The sequence below is a fragment of the Orycteropus afer genome, unplaced genomic scaffold, assembly GCF_000298275.1.
Source record: "Orycteropus afer afer isolate SDZICR_OR568_19922 unplaced genomic scaffold, OryAfe1.0 scaffold00006, whole genome shotgun sequence".
Taxonomy (NCBI): Eukaryota; Metazoa; Chordata; class Mammalia; order Tubulidentata; family Orycteropodidae; genus Orycteropus; species Orycteropus afer.
The window spans coordinates 2,009,524-2,025,678 of record NW_006921593.1 but is presented as its reverse complement, the minus strand read 5'-3'; the positions used below and the strand labels follow the sequence as shown (position 1 = coordinate 2,025,678).

The 16,155-nt window shown below is 57.0% G+C and overlaps 2 protein-coding genes across 2 annotated transcripts in view; both read right to left on the bottom strand.

Annotated features, from left to right (window-relative positions):
• Positions 1–386: 386 nt before the first annotated feature.
• Positions 387–6,216, bottom strand: TMEM120A (transmembrane protein 120A). The gene is made up of 12 exons (XM_007940236.2): positions 6,136–6,216; positions 4,456–4,574; positions 4,130–4,246; positions 2,174–2,233; positions 1,847–1,942; positions 1,682–1,771; positions 1,407–1,472; positions 1,252–1,313; positions 1,056–1,148; positions 749–813; positions 571–639; positions 387–500 (listed from the first exon to the last, which is right to left on the bottom strand). The coding sequence occupies exons 1-12, from the start codon at positions 6,214–6,216 to the stop codon at positions 387–389; spliced, it is 1,032 nt and encodes a 343-aa protein (XP_007938427.1).
• A 1,549-nt stretch (positions 6,217–7,765) lies between these two features.
• STYXL1 (serine/threonine/tyrosine interacting like 1) overlaps positions 7,766–16,155 on the bottom strand; it is a 29,923-nt gene continuing 21,533 nt past the window's right edge. Inside the window, exons 6-8 of the mRNA XM_007940224.1 lie at positions 13,141–13,238; positions 11,070–11,182; positions 7,766–7,897 (exon numbers count right to left, since the gene is read on the bottom strand). Coding sequence (XP_007938415.1) covers positions 7,766–7,897; positions 11,070–11,182; positions 13,141–13,238 — 343 coding nt within the window. The remainder of the gene's footprint in view (positions 7,898–11,069; positions 11,183–13,140; positions 13,239–16,155) is intronic.

Genomic DNA, 16,155 nt, shown 5'->3' with positions numbered 1-16,155 from the left:
ATAAAGTCCTGTTTTCTGTATTATTTGCCTGAGAGTGTTTGAGCAGATGGGAGGCCCCCACCCAGATGGACTCACACGAGAGAGACCAGCATCTTCACCTGTGCCGAGGTGGCACAGAGAGCTGGCTGAGCCCTGCCCGGCCCCAGAAGAAGACACGCCTCCAGCCACCTCCGTGCCACCTTCCTTTATTGAGGACTTGGGGCCCCCAGCCCCCCAGCCCAGGTCTTCGTCTCTAGCACAGCCTTCAGGGCCCACAGAGCCCACAAAACCCGGGGAGAGTGGATGAGACCCTCCGACCCGAGGGGCATCTCCCACCCCTCAGACAACAGGCAATGAAGCAGCCCCTTCAGCCGGGACGTGCCGGCAGCAGGGGCGGCGCCGGGGCCTCACTCCTTCTTGCTCCCGTGCCACTGACTGTGGAACTTCTGGTGCACGACCCGCAGGGTGGTGAAGAAGTTGCCCAGGAAGAGGAGAAGGAACGGGAAGCCACACATGAGCACCTGGGTCCGGGAGAAATGGGTCAGGACCGGCCCGCCGGCTCGGACTCCCTTCCCCAGAAGCCCCGCTCACCTGCCACTCCTTGCACTCAGGGTCCCGGGCCAGGTTAAACAGGGTCAGCGCGTTAAAAAGCTGCCAGAACTGGGGGTGGGGGGGCAGTGTTACTGCGTAGAATCCAGTCCCTGCTCCTAGTCCAACACCAGATCGGGGGACGGACAGACGTGACGGCGGGGACACAGATGCCACTTACGTGTCCAAAGAACAGAAAGGGCAGCAGGAAGGTGAGGCCCCGCCACATCCAGGACTGGAAGCCCTCTGGGGGAAGAAGGGGTCGGGGCCCACGGCCACCGGAGAGAGGTGAGGACACTTAGAGCCAGGGTGGGAGCAGAAGAAAGTTCCCACACCCCAGCTCCCTGTTAGGGTTCCAGGCCCAACTTGCCCAAGTGAGGTCCACAGGGTGCTCTCCCTCAGGGCCTGCAGGTGCAGGTAGTCACCCACCCCCAGTGAGGTCTATGGGTGCCCTCCCCCAGGACCCACAGGTACAGACAGCCACCCACCCACAGTGAGGTCCATGGTGTGCCTCTCTCCCAGGGCCCGCAGACGGTACAGACAGCCACTCTGGTAGTAATACTGTAGGAACTGCACGAAACCTGGGGGTAGAGGGGTGAGAAGCCACCTGGAGCCGGAAGTTCCTCCCTTGACCGCCTGCCCGAGGGCAAGTCCAAGGCTGAGAGGGGCCTCTCAGACACTCACTCTGGTACATGGAGAAGGACAGGAACTGGTTCCTGAACCTCTGGTACATGAGGCCGTCGGGCCTAATGCAGAAAGCAGAGATGTGTTCACAGAGCCCGGAAGCCCTCCTCCCCCTGCTCCGGCTCCCACCTGCTGCGGTCCGGGCGGCCACTCACCACGTCAGCATGACTCCCGATAGGAACGTGGACACGTAGTGATGGAAAACCCACCAGCCTTTGATCCTGGATCAGGAAGCTGTTGTCACTCCTGTCCCCTCAGCCCCCAGGGTCCATGCTCAGGGGGTGGGGCTGAAGGAGGAGGAAACCACTGGCCCAGCCTAGTTCCTGCTTCCGAGAGAGCCACTGCCACCCCTCACCTGCATTTTCTACCTTGGTGGTCCCAGCCCCGCCCTCTGGGAGGAGCTAGTGAGCCTGGCCCCGCCCTCACTCACCGGGAGCCATTGTTAATAAGGATGCTCTCTCTGATGGTCAGGGTACAGTAATACCAGACCAGCAAGAAATTGAAGGCAGCATCTGTCACCCTGGGGACAGGAACACAGGGTTGGTGCCAGAGCACCTAGAGAGGGCCCAGGGTAGCCCCAAGCGGGGACACCCACCTGGAGTTGAGGAGGAAGCGGCAGGTGAAGGAGATGAGGATGAGGATGATGGTGAGGTAGAGCTTGAACTTCTCGTACTCGTCCTTGTAGGCAAACCTGAGGGTGTGCACAGCCTTGCGGGGCAGGCCGGATGCCGAGGCCCACCCTCCCCTCCACTGGAGGAGGAATGCCCCTGCCCCAGGCCCACTTTGGCCGTTGCCATGGAGCCAGCATGGGGAGGAGCCCCTGAAGGCCAGGACTCAGCCCCCAGGGAGGCCAGGGCAGATTGTAAAGGACTCAGGCAGGGTGGGGGGTGGAACGGAGACCCAGCCCATGACAACCAATTACTTAGCCTGCTTGCTAAGGAGTGTCACATTGACGTTACCCAGGACCAGACTCAGGTACAACCTACGGGAGAAAGGGACTGGGTGAGGAGAAGCCTAGATTGGCAGAGAAGTCCAAAGGGCAGCCCCATCATGGGGCTGGTGGGAGCTGAAGACCAACTTCTTGGGGAAAAACGAATGGCCAGCCTTTCTCCCTGCCTGCTCCAAGTCCTGATCCAGGATAAACCAAGCTCCCTCCCCCATCGCATCTTCCCTGCAGCTCCCCGAACTCAGGGCCTGGTTCTCCCATCCCCGGGAAGCTGTTCCATACCCCAGATGACCCCTATGGGCTCAACCACCATCTGTCAACTGCCCCACATTTCTCTGCCACCTCAACTCCAGGAACCTTCAGGTTCAAGCCCACTTCAAGACACACCCATGGTCATGCCCTGGGCTTTGTCCCTACCCAGAGCATGGCCCCTCAGAACCTAGGAGCTCTGCTGGCATTCTGACCCCAAACACTCCACCGCCCAGCCCACTTCCTCCCCGACGTGGACCCTTCCCCTGACTGAGGCATCCTGACCCTGGTCTACTATCCCAAGCCTGCTGAGTCCCCAAAGCCCTCCTCCACTTTAACCACTTTCTCATTTCTGTGGACTCCCAGCTTCCCTGCTGTTCAAAATGCCCTGCCCAGCCAGAGAAACCTCACGGTTAAGAGGAAAGTTGTAATGCTTATGACCCAATACGAGGGCTATTGTTCATTCAAGCCTCACGGAACTCAGGCTCAGAATGGCTTGGGAACTTGCCCAGTGCTGCAGAGTTTATAGGGCAGGGCTGGGACCCAAACCTAGACCAGCGAGGGGCCAAAGCCTCTTCGTCGTCCCAGCACAGTGGCCCCCCCCATCACAAAGACACACACACACACACACACACACACACACACGGTGCCAGCCTCCAGCCTCCACTGCCCACCCACCAAGCCCCCTGGCTCAGTTGCCTCTTCAATTCTCTGCCATCCCCTCTCCCTAACTTTCCATCCTGTGTGCAACCATCAACTTCACACCTGCAATGTCTCAGGCGAAGCAGAGCTGGGGGCCGGCCTCTCCCTCTGCCTGCCACCTCCCGCCTCCGATGTGCCCAGGCCGGCCCGCCCCTCACTCACTTCTCCGTCTTTCCCTTCTGCTGGCCCTTTCTGCTCGGCAGGAAGTAGGCTTAAGTCTTTCCTATCTCAAAACCAAGTAACCTGCACCCCCTCGTGCCCAAGACAGTTGCCTAAACTTGACTGTCTCTACCTCCTTAGCTTCTCAGGCCTCCCCATTATCGACTCCCACCCAAACACCTGGAATGGTTCTCTCCAAGGTCTCCACCGACCTCCAAACACCTCTTTATCAGATTTAACCTCCCGGGCCATCTGAGGGGTGGCTGCTGACCACCCGCCCTTGCTTTCTTGGACACGTTCTCCCCACCTTCTTTCCGGGACATGCTCAGGTCTGCACGGGGCAGCTGTTGGGTCTCCTCAGCTGGACTTTTTTTTTTTTTGCTCAGCCCAGGGCTCTGCTGTCACTCCTTGGTGTCCCTCCTCGGTGACTGCAGCTCATTTGACCTGTCATTCCTTCTTGCCTCCTGGGCAAACACAAGCTCCCCTCTCCCCCTCCTCTACTTCCACCTGAGCTCTGGCCACTGGGAGCCACTTCTGGGTTTGCTCCCTGCAGAGGTTCCCTTCCTTCCCAGGTGTGCCTGGCTAACTCCTCAGGGCTGAGCACAGGCATGAGCCACTCCGGGACGCATTCTCCAGCCTCCCATCACTCCCTACACCTGCCCACAGAGCAGCTATCTCAGTGCACTGCCTCTCTGAGGTCAGGACCGGGCCTGACTGCTCAGCCCACACTGGCCCAGGAAGCCTTCGCTGACTGAATGGCCTAGAGAAGGAAGTGCCCATCATCAGCCCTCTCCCTGTGAGCTGAGCCGGGAGCAGCCTCACCCGTTCTTCTTAGGCAAATAGGCCTCCATGTCGAAGAAGAGGCCTTGGCGCTCTTTGATCTGGTTCTCCAGCTCCTGCACAGCCTCTTCAGTCCCTGACGGGAGGGAGGGTTTGCATCTGCAGGTGGAACCACGGACAGGTGTCACTTCCGGACAGAGCCTGGAGCTCCCAGATATCGTGCCCAATACCTGCCAGTCAAAGGGCAAACGAGGCCCAGAGAGGGAAAGAAGCTTGCCCGGGGAGGGTCTGTGAGTTGGCGCCAACTCTCCAACCTCAGCATGTCAGCCACCCCAGCCCCAGCCCAAGGTGTCGGGGGAGGTCCTAACTTCCTCAGGACGAGGGCCAGCTCCTGGAGGTGCTTCTTCTGCCGGCTGATGGAGCTGGTACAATTGTTCTGCAGCTTGGTCAACTCCTCCAGTTTCAGGCGGTACAGCCGGTGGGCCTCCTGGGGGCCGGAAGGGGAGAAGGCTCAGGCTGGTTGGGGGCCCCTGGGGCCTGAGTCTGCTTGGCAGTGGTGAGGCACTAGCTCTCCCAGGCTCCTTGGGATGGTCTCCGCAGAAAGGAGGCAGGACTTGGCATGCCTGCCCAGGACCACTCCAAGGCAGGCAGGGAGCTGGGGTCTCTTCCCGTAAGCCCAGTGGCTCCGTGGCACCCCTTCCCCAGCAAGAAGCTAGCTCTATGCTCACAGATCCTGAAGCCCTCTGGGCCCTTTCAGACCCTCCCACCTACCCAGCCTGCAAGTACAGGGACAGCTGGGGTTATCCAAGATGCCTTCTGCACTGGCATTTCCAGACACCTTCCACCCAAGTTAAAGGTCATCAGGCTTCAGCCCTTGGACCTCCTGCTAGGCTAGGCCCTCTATCCCTCCCCCAACACCTTTGGCCCAAGGCTTTCCAGAGCACTTTACCCTTGTGGGAGAGTCTTGGAAGGAGCACCTAGAGGTTGGGCAAGGGCAGTGTGAGGAAAGCCACGCAGGCACTGAGGGCCAGGCTGGCTCTGGACTTGGAGAGAAATGCTGTGGCCACAGGCTTGGCTGGCCCGGGGGGCAAAGACATGAAGGGGCTGGAAGCAGTATAGGGGATGCAGTATATAAGCGGGGGACCAAGTCCCCAGCTTGCTCTGGCGCTACCTGCTTGAGGAGCCTTGTTTCCTTTGCTCAGGACGGGGCCACTACCCGCCTCAGGCCTGGAATGTACTACACCCTTTCGTGCCCCAGTACTGTCTACCATCCCCACCTTTGCAACCCTCAGCCACCAGCCTCTCCTGGCAGCCTTGTCCTCGTGGCCTGCTTTAGAACAGCCACCGTGGCACCCAGAGCCAGATCTGCACAAGTCCTCTCCCAAGGCTGCCCACTGGCTTCAGAGGGTATAAAATCCCAGCTGGACACAGATGTCCCTGGGCGGCCTGGCGCGCCCACTTCTCCCTTCTCTCTGCTGCAGCCACGTGGGACCATTTTAAAGGCCTTCGTGGTCGCTGTTCCCTATGCCCAGGGAACTTTCCCATTCAAACCTGGGCCCAGGCCCCTCGCTTCCCAGCTACGCTGGCTGCCCGAGGAAGGGACCGCGCTGCAGCCACCAGCCCGCCCCAGGTGCTCGAGCCACGGCGGCTGAGTGACCGACCCAAGCCTGGGCCAGCTGGCTGTGACTCAGGCGGCGCTCTCCTGGGAGGGGGCCGGTGGCGGTGCGGAGGGCCAGGGCGGCGTGGGGCCCTCGGGCCGGTGGGCCTGGAGCTGCTCGCGGACGGACCTCTGTCCACGGGGCGCAGGGTCCTGCCCCACCCGCCGGTATCGCGAACGGTGCCCCCCTCCGGCACTGATCTGAGGCCGTCAGGAGAGTCTAGCAGGGGACACGGGGACTCGAGGCCTCCCATTCGTGGGGAGCGACGCCGGGGCCCCCGACCTCTGACCCCAAGTTCCCCGACGCCGGACCCCGGTGCCCGACCCTTGACCTCGAGCCGGAGAGACGTGGCTCGGCTCGAGGCCAATGGGCTCCCGCAGCAGCGCCCACCTGGATGCTCTGGAAGTCCTGCTGCAGATTCTCCCAGTCCCGCAGGCAGTTGCCCAGCGGGCCCGGGGGCGGTGGATGCATGGCTGCCGGGCTGCCGGCCACAGGAGCAGAACGCAGAGGACAGCGCCGCAACCCCAGCGGTTCCGAAGCACCTCCGCCAGCTCAGCCACCGCCCCCGTCCGCTTCCGGGCTCGCGCCGCCGCGGCCACCAATGGGAAAGAGGCCTGGGCCGGCCAGGCGCTGGCCCCGCCCCCAGCACGCGCCAATCCAGGCCAGAGGCGGGGCCTGGGCGGGGCCTGGTGCGCGGGGGCCGCTCTGCCCCAGTGGGGGGCTTGGGTCGTGCTTCTTTCTCTTCACCCAGACGCCTCGGCCTGTGCCTGCCGCTTGGGGCAGCGGGCAGGGCGCTGGCTGTCGTGCTGGGGCGTGCGCCAAGTCCAAGGAGATGACACCTGTCTCCCACGCTTCGTCCTTGGGCCGCTTCTCTCAGCGTCAATTTTTATAGCAGCTTCCTTGTGCGGCTCCCTGCTGCAGGCGCACCTCCTGCCCCTTCTCACAGCCACCGGACGCCCTTCTTAAGGCACAAGGCCAATCCCCATCACGTCCAGTGGCTCTCCCTGCCTACAAGCGGTCCCAGACACAGCCTCGCTTTGCAGCCACCCCGCGCTCTTCTCCAGCCCAGCTCCAGAAGAAAGCCCTTGCTGACTGACAAGCCCTTCCTTTTCTGGCAAGACCCAACCCTTCCGCGAGGCTGGGCCCTCCTGCAGACCCTTGTACTCCCGACCTTCCCGCCCTCTGCAGAGAGAGCTTAGGGAGCCCGCGCAGGTGGCAGGGAATGTTGGCTGAATGAACCAGAGGTCGGCCCTTCAGGGATGGATATCCCTAATTCCCCACCGTCTCCGTCCTCCGCCCCTCTCCGGGATTCCCGGGGTGCTGTGGGTGCTGGTAGTGCTGGGAAAATGCTTTCAGAAAACTCCCTGGAGCCCCGAGGAATTTCTAGGAACCTGAGTGTGGGGACAGGACGGGCAGGAATCTCTTCTTGGCAAACAGCCTGGCAGAAATTGAGTCGGGAGCAAGGAAATGAGACCCGCATCAAGGGATCAAGGAACAGGGGGTGGAAGCGCTGGGATGGGGAAGAGGGAAGCTGACTTGTTCTAGTGCCAGAAGCCCCTCAGGGGCCTCGGAGTCTGGGGCCCTGGCCAGCACCCGGCCTGGCATTTCGGCAGCTGGAGAATCTCTGTCCAAGGATGGGCACTGTAACACCTGGTGTGAACCCCCGTGCGCCAACACAAGGAGGGGTGGGGGTGGGAGGACCCTAGAGCTTCCCCGGGGCAGGCAGGCCTGCAGAGGTGAAGTCATGGGGGTGGGGTGAGGCAGCGCTCCAGCAGCGGGCGCTCTTCCTGCCAGCACCGGACAGTGGACCGTGGCCCTGGCTGCCCCAGGGGTGGCGCTCTGGGGGCCTAGCAGAAGCATCTGTGGGGACGGAGCTGGGAAGAACCACTGCAGAAGGCAGACGCAGGCTTGAAGCAGCAAAGGCTTTCTTCCACATCAACCCCTTTACACAGCCAGGCTCACTCCCCACAAGGAGCCCCCAAGTGAAGTCCTCCAGATCCACCCCTGGCCTTGGAGACGGTCAGTAAAGCAGATCCGAGATGTCCGTGATGCTGTCCCCAAGGACGATCTTCTCCCAAAGCAGCAGCTGACTCACCAGGCTCCGATTGGGACTCATGTTGCCTTTGCATTTCTTGACGTAGGCCCAGGACCTCTGTGAGAGTGAGCATCAAGGTGGGCCCTTCCCACCTCGGGCAGGGCCCGTGCAGGGGGGCAGGGGTCAGTGGGCACTTGCCCAGCATCTAGCTTAAGGGCCAGACACAGAAACGGTAGCCTGGGGCTAACTGCTCAGGGGGAGGCATCCTAGCTCTGCACCCCTGCTTCTGAACATGGGGACAGAAATGATTCCTTCCTAAGAGGGCTCCGGGGGAGACTGAGGCAACGTCCGGGAACCCACCCTCAGCAAGGTGTGTGGGGGGGTGATGGATTCATGAAAAGGGAGGAGACTGTGGTCAAATTCTCCGGAGAAGGGAAAACCAAAGATGACTGCTTTTCGGGCACCCATCCAAAATTGCAGGACTATTACATGGAGGTGACCAGCTGGTCTCTATCTGGACCAAGGACGGAGGAAAAGGGAGAGAACAAAAGTGGTGCTGGGGACACAGCTGTGCAGAAGTAAGGTTTACTAAGTCCTTCGAACCCCTCCTTCCAGCCCCACCCCAGCACACACCCCCGACACGCACGCGCACACGCACACACACACGCACACACACATGCACGCGTTCCAGCCCACAGGGTCTGCTGAGGCTTCCACCACACCTCCAGCAGGCAGGAAGAGCAGAGGCTGGGGGCCTCCTGTACGTGCCTGGGAGCCCGCCCCAGTCACACTTGGTAAGGGGTGGCACATCCTTCAGATTGCCAGCCAGGTGCCATCCCTGCCATGTCATTGCCTGGTTCAAAGCCCAGACTCTCGAGAGGTGACACCTGGCTTTGAATCCACCATGTACAGCTGTGGGGCCTCAGTGAGTCCCACGGCCTCTGTGCCTCCCCCAAAATGGGAACAATAATCGTACCTTTTGTGGTAGGCCTATTAGGTATTTTTACACCTAAAGGAGTAGGTGTAAAGGAGCTGGTGGTGTCAGGGTTAAGGCCTTTGGCTGCAAACCAAAAGGTCAGTGGTTCAAACCCACCAGCCACACCACAAAAGAAAGATGAGGCAGGCTGCTTCCATAAAGATTTATAGCCTTAGAGGCGCAATAGGGCTCACTATGGTTTGGAATCAACTCAATGGCAGTGAGTGAACCTAGTAGGTGTAGCATTGCGTCCACTCCAGCTATGACAGTGCCTCAGGAATATGTTTCTCTAAAGGGTCAAAGCTGCTCCAGCCATTTAAACACTAAAATGGGCTGCTTCCAGCCCAAGAGCTCTGAGGTCCCATACTGTCTTGGAAATAAGCTTTTCCACTTGGCACTTTGAAAGCCCAGGTCAGGGGTAATGAGAGGCTCTGGGGACTAGCCAACTCTGGGTTCCAGCTTCTCCCCAGCTCATTCCTTGACCCCCATATCTCCAGGGAGGTGAGGGTGGGGGAGGAGGAGACAACTGCAAGAGCTGGCCTTGTCCCCGAGGAGCGCTGGGGCCACAGCCTCAGGAAGCTGTCTGTTGTGCTGGTGGGTAGCACACGCCCTTCCCTGCCAGGCCCTTGGGCTCTCTGATCACCATAGCTGAGCCAATGACAGGCAGCAGAGCACGGCTGTCCCCAGAACACGGAGGGAGCCAGGAGCAGCTGACAATGGAAGGCGGGGAACCTCCATGTAGGCCCAGGAGCAGCACAGTGAGCCCAGGTTATCTGGGTCCGTGAGCCCAGGTTCCAAGGTGGCTGCTGCAGCACCTGCTCAGCCAGGAAAGGGTCTGGTAGGACCACGGCCCAGCCACCCTGCCCCACAGCTCCATGGGAGACAGCTTTCACGACCTAGAAGGCGCCTCTAGCAGTGCCCAGCAGTGACTTCTTCAGGGAAGGGGAGAGCTCCGCCCTCCCCTGCCCAGGAAGGGAACCAAGGCTGCCCCTGGGAGCAGATGCCTGGGCCTCGGAGACCCGAGGGCCTGGCCAGCCAGCGGAGTGCTATGTCTCCCTGCAGGGTGCCGACGCCGCTCTGTGCCCAGTGCTATGACAGCTGGACCCTGACTGCAGGAGAGGTGGGAGGAGCCTCCCCGCACTTGGCCTCTCCACAGCTGCCTCTGGCAAGTGCACATGACCTCTGCTCTGGATGTGGCAATGTGCTGGGAAGGGTCAGGAAGGTGGCCAGTGCCCACATGTAATGGGTCACCCTCACTGCGTGTCAGAAGAGGGAGAGCCAGGAGAGCCTGGAGGGCCTTGGTGCCCAGCCCTCTCTGTGAGCAATGAGGACCCGAGGACCACAGCAGGACAAACTGCAGGGGGGCTCCAGCTGTGGGGCTCCCCCAGGTCCCTGCCAGCAGATAGCCAAGCCTCTCCTGGGGCAGAGCCGATTCTTGGGGGGCTGGGGAGGCATCCCTGCAGGAACAGCAGCACAGACCTCTCCCAAGATTCATCAGCAACATCTCCCCACACCCACCAGTGCACCCCAGAACAGCTGTCAAGCAGGGAGCGACCCCAGTATGAGGCTCCAGAAAGTTCTCCTTGGAGGGGGGCATGAGGAAAGCAACTTGGCTCACACACCCCCTATTCTGCATCCAAGACTTTCTAGCAACTTCACTGCCGAAACCATGCTGGGTTGACAGGCAAAACCACTGGCTAATGGACTGTGGCCACAGTGACTCTCTGTCCCTCCCACTCACCCAAAACACACCCCTGGGCAAATGTCTGTCTGTCCACCACAAGCCCTCTAAGACTCTGAACAAGGCATAGATGAGCCAAAGCTCCCACCGCCAAGCCCTGGAGTGGGCACCAGGAGCCCAGAGTTCCCACCGAGTTTGCTGTGATGGCTCCCAGCTTCCCTCCCGTTTGGGCCATGCTCTCCTCATGGGTGAGATGATATCGGGAGTGGGTGCCTGCAGAGAGCCCTGCTGTGCTGGAATCCAGGGGCTCCAGCTGCAGCCAGATGCAGCCAGCTGCAGCCAGCTGCAGCCCCTTGCAGAGGGCTGGACAAATGCTGGTAGACACATGGCAGGGGGGACGACAGCCTGAGTGCCTGGGCCTGCCCTCTGTGCCTAGCACCTGGCCAGTGGCGCAGAGTCACAGCCCTGGCCTTGAGCCTTTAGCGGTGTGTGCTGGGCAGAGCCCTAGGCCTGGAGCCGCTCTCCCTGACCCCTGCCCTGCCCACCTACCAACAGGACCCCAAGGTAGTACCTCCACCCTGTTCCTCCCAGGTCCGGCTCTGACCTCACCCCCTGGACTGGGGTATTTGTACCTTCAAGGTCTGCTCCTGCTGGTGCATGAGGTAGGCAATGATGGCTGCACAGCTGCGACTGATGCCCAATTTGGAAAAGACCAGGATGACAGAGCCAAGCTCAAGGTGAATGTCTGCAAAAGGAGGAAGGGTGGGTGGGTTGTGTGCAGCCCCTTCACTCTTCTCCAGGTTTGCTGTGACCGGCCTCAGTGGGCCTGTGGACCAACAGTACATCCAGAACCTGCGCGTGTCCTGGGCAAGTCACAGGCCTCTAGGCCACCGTTTCACCGACCCACAGGCGAGGGGCCTCACAGCTGGCTGGCAGTTCACGGGCACCACAGCTGGGCATTCAGGCCTGTCATGCAAAAGCCTTGTCTTTGGCTCTGAGGCTTCTAGCCCGGGAAGCTCTGCTACCACCTGGCCTCCCAGGTAGGGATGAGCACACTGTCCCCAAGGGCACCTGGACACTTAAGAGACACGTGCTGCTGGGAAAGAGACGCAAGAGACACGCATTGCTGAGTGACACACCGAGGGACACTCACTGTTGGGAGAGAGACTGTGAGAGACTGTTGGCTGAGAGATGGTGGGCTGGGAGAGAGACTGAGCGTTCTTCCTGAACTTGGATTGTAGCCTGGTGTTTCCCTAATAAACTCTGTAATCTGTGAGTTGTGTGTGGCCACTGCAGTGAATTATCGAACCCAGGAGAGAGGTGGTGGGTGCTTTGGGAGGAACGCTTGGTGAAAGGGCTGGAGGGAGGCAGCGTGCCTGGCCTTACAGTAATTGGCCTTGGGTTACTGATAGTGATCCTGTCTTCCTCTTGTGTGGTTAGAGGAGGTCAGGAGATGCGGCCTCCTTGCCTTTTTGCACACAGGTTGTGGGACCTGGGCAAGTTACTCTAAGCCACAGCTTCCTCATATGGAAAACGGGATAACAATCTATGTACCTCATAGGGTTTTTGCTCTGTGGTTGGCATATAATTATCAGCTATAATTACACTTAATGCATGTCCCCAAGACTCTAAGGCTCACCCAGTGAAGTGCAGGAAGGGAATGTAAGCTGGCATCCTCAGGCTGGTCTAGAACCTCCCACAGCAGAAGGTAACATACCAAGCCCAAGTTACAGACTGTCAGGGCTGAAGGAGGTCTCAGATGACTGGGGTCAAACGCCTTATCCTATGAGTAAGGAAACTGAGGCACAGAGCTTCACAGCGACGTGGCACTGGGGGGGGGGGTCCCTCTTGGTGCCATGGGGCTCTGCTGCCCCATAGTGGGGCATGTGGCAAGCCTGTTTCTGGTCCAAGGAAAGGTTCAACCAGTCAAGTGATAGTTGATATCTACTGGGCAAATAAGGCCCAATCAGACACTGGGCATTGGGCCACACCATCCTCCAGGCCTCCTGCAGCAGCTCAGGCTGGGGATGGTGGGCACCAGGCAGACAGTCATGGCCTGAGGCCTCTGACCTGGTTCCCCTTTGCCTTCTCCAGGGATCTTGCTTTCACAGGGCAGACAGGCACCCTGGGAATGACTGAAAACCTCACCCCCAATGAGTTAAGCTACTGGTGGCCAGGACTTGTGCATGGGGACAGGGCAGCAGGGAGCTGGGTGCACACATGTGGGATCCTGAAGTCAGAGCTGGAAGGGGCTTCGGAGTCTTCCCTTCACCCCCACGCCCACCCCCCTGATCAGACATGAAGGCAGGGATGGAGTGATATTCACCTCTGGGTCCCCAGTGCCCATGCAGAGCAGGGCTCCGCGAACATACGTAGCCATCAGGTCTCAAGACCCTCACTTCACATCAGGTAAACAGGCACCATGAGGTTGGGGCTGAGGTGGTCCAGCCAGGGCCAGACCAGGGCTGTGGAGCCACTGCCTGGCGTGCCCTGGAGTCTGCCTTTCTAGTTTGGTCCCATGCCCTGAGGCAAACGCCATGGCTGCCCACATTGCTGAAGGCTCCTGAGAGGTGGGCTTGGCCTGGGGTCCACACTTGCCCAGGTACACCTGAACTCTGGGAGACCAATCAGAAACAGGGGTGCTGCAGCCCCTCCACCCCCAAGACCAGGTCAGTTGCCACCTGGTTAGAGAATGCTCCTTACCAATGAAGTGACAGAGGTGGCGTAGAAAGGGAGAGATGTTGGCTTCCAGTGAATCTTCCACCTGGATGTGAAGAAGCCTGTCAGCGTCACCTACAAAACTACAACGAAGAAAGCACACGTAAGTGGGCAAAATCGCACACAGCCCCATCCTGGTATCTGTCTTAGTTCTCTAGTGCTGCTAAAATGGAAATGCCACAAGCCAATGGCTTTAACAAACAGAAATTTATTCTCTCATAGTTCAGGAGGCCAGATGTCTGAATTCAGGGCGCCAATTTTACAGGAAGGCTTTCTCTTTCTCTCTCGGCTCTGGGGGAAGATGTTTGTGTCCTTTCAACATCTATGGGCCTGGAGTCATTTGGAGATCTCCATGTGTCTTGGCATCAGTATTGCCCTGGGTCTAGGAGGTTCTCAGCACAGGGACCCCAGGCCCCAAAGACATGCTCTGCTCCTGGCTCTGTTTTCTTGGTCTTACTGAGGGCTCTCCTGCTCTGCTTACTTCTCTCTTGTAACGTGAAAGAGGATGCAGGTCACACCCCAGGGAAATTTTCCTTACATCAGATCAGGGCTGTGACCTGAGTAAGAGTGTTGTGTCCCACCCAAATCCCCTTATAACTGATTGGCTGATCACATCAGATCACATCATGGGGGATAATGACATCACCATATCACTGCAAAACCACTGCGAATCATGGCCCACGTAAACTGACATCTATTTCTGGGGGCCACAACCCAACCCATGATATCATCCGTCACCCAGAGCAAGAGGACCAGAGGGGCAGGACGAGGGACTAGCACCAGGAGATGTAGGCAAGTAACTGATCCTCTCTCGGAAAAAAGCCCTGCCTCACAGGGCTGATGTGTGGGTCAAGGGAAGAAATCTGTGTTAATGTGATCTTACTACTGACAAACACGGTACCTTCCTAGAATACGGTGCACATAAGAAAATAAGTATGGAAAAGCATGTTTAACAATGCATGATATTCTTCTCCAGGGAATGGAGAACATTTCTGTTCTCCTTTCTGACATGACCAAAGTTCATGAGACGAAGTCTGTCCATTCTCACTTCTAAGGAGCATTCTGGCTGTACTTCTTCCAGGACAGATTTGTTCATTCTGGCAGTCCTTGGATTTTCAGTATTCTCTGCCAACATCACAATTCAAATGCATCAATTCTTCTTTAGTCTTCCTTAGTCACTGTCCATCTTTCTTTCACATGCATATGAGGCTACTGAAAATACTAAGGCTTGGGTCAGGTGATATCTTTGTTCTTTAACACTTTAAAGAGGTCTTTTGCAGTAGATTGGCCCAGTGCAATATGTCATCTGGTTTCTTGACTGCTGCTTCCATGGATGTTGATTGTGGATCCAAACATTAAATCTCTGACAACTTCAATCTTTTCTCCATTTATCTTGATGTTGCTTATTGGTCCAGTGGTTAGAAATTCTGTTTTCTTCATGTTGAGGTGTAATCCATACAGAAGTCTTTGATCTTCATCAGTAAGTGCTTCAAGTCCTCTTCACTTTCAGGAAGCAAGATTGCATCATCTCACGCATTGTTAATGAGTCTTCCTCCAATCCTGATGCTGGGTTCTCCTTCACACAGTCCAGCTTCTTGGATTATTTGCTCAGCGTACAGATTGAATAAGTATGGTGAAATGATACAACCCTGACGCACTCCCTTCCTGATTTTAAACCATGCAGTATCCCCCTGAGGCCACTTTATTTGTTGTTGTTGTTGTTTTTGTTGTTATGTGCCTTCAAGTCGGACCGACTCATAGCGACCCCTCCTTGGGTTTCCGAGGCAGTATCACTACAGAAGTGGATTGCCCTTTCTTCTTTCCCAGGAGTGGCTGGTGGGTTTGAACCGCCAGCCTTCTGGTTAGCAGTCAAGTGCCTTTAGGCACTAAGTTACCAGAGCTCCTGAGGTCACTTTATTAGCCACACACAAATTTGCTATACTTTATGGTACATTACGAGCTCTGGTGGTGTAGTGGTTAAGGCGTTTGACTGCTAACCAAAAGGTCGGTGGTTTGAACCCACCAGCTGCTCCACAGAAGACAGATGAGACAGTCTGCTTCCATAAAGATTTATAGCCTTGGAAACCCAATGGGGGTCGTTGCTATGAGTCGGAATCAACTTCATGGCAGTGAGCTTGGTTTTTTCGGTTTTATAGTACATTAACGTCATCAATGAATGACATGTCCTTTATTTCTAGTAATGCTTTCTTGCCTCTAAGTCCATTGTGTCAGATATTAAAATAGCCACACCGTCTCTTTTTTAATTAGTGTTTGTGTGTAATTATTTTCCACTATCTTTCTTTCTGTGTCCTTTTGCTATTTTAATGTGTTTCTTCTAAATAGAATATAATTGGTTTGGGAGCTGGATTTATTTATTTATTTATTTATCCAGTGGCGTGACAATCTTTAACTCTTTCTTTTCAGTGTTTTATTCTTTTTGTTGTTGTGGAAAATATACATAGTAGTACATACATCAAGGCAACAATTTCCACATGTACAACTCAGTGATACTGGTGACATTCTTCAAGTTGTACAGCCATTCTCACCCTCTTTTTCAGAATTGTTCCTTCCCCAGCAACATAATCTCAATGCCCCATAAACTTCCTACCTAACCTTTCAAATTGCTGTTGTCAGTTTGATCCCAGATACACAGTTCCTTAGAAGAGCACATTGCTCAAGGCACACATTCTGTACTAACTGAGTTAAACTATTGTTTGGTTTCCAAGAAATGTTAAGGGATATTTTTGGTTTAAGGCTTAAAAGATTATCTCAGGGCAATAGCTTCAGGGGTTTATCCAGCCTCAATGGCTCCAAAAAGTCTGGATTCCATGAGAATCTGAAATTGTTTCACTTCCCCCCTTTTGATCAATTTAACCATTTGGATCTTTGATCACAACATTCCCTCCAGTTCTTCGGGTCTCATGGCAATGGAGGGAGACGTCCCCGGAGGCAATGAGCCAAGCATTCCATTTCCTTCTGCTCTTGATGCTCCTTCCTCTG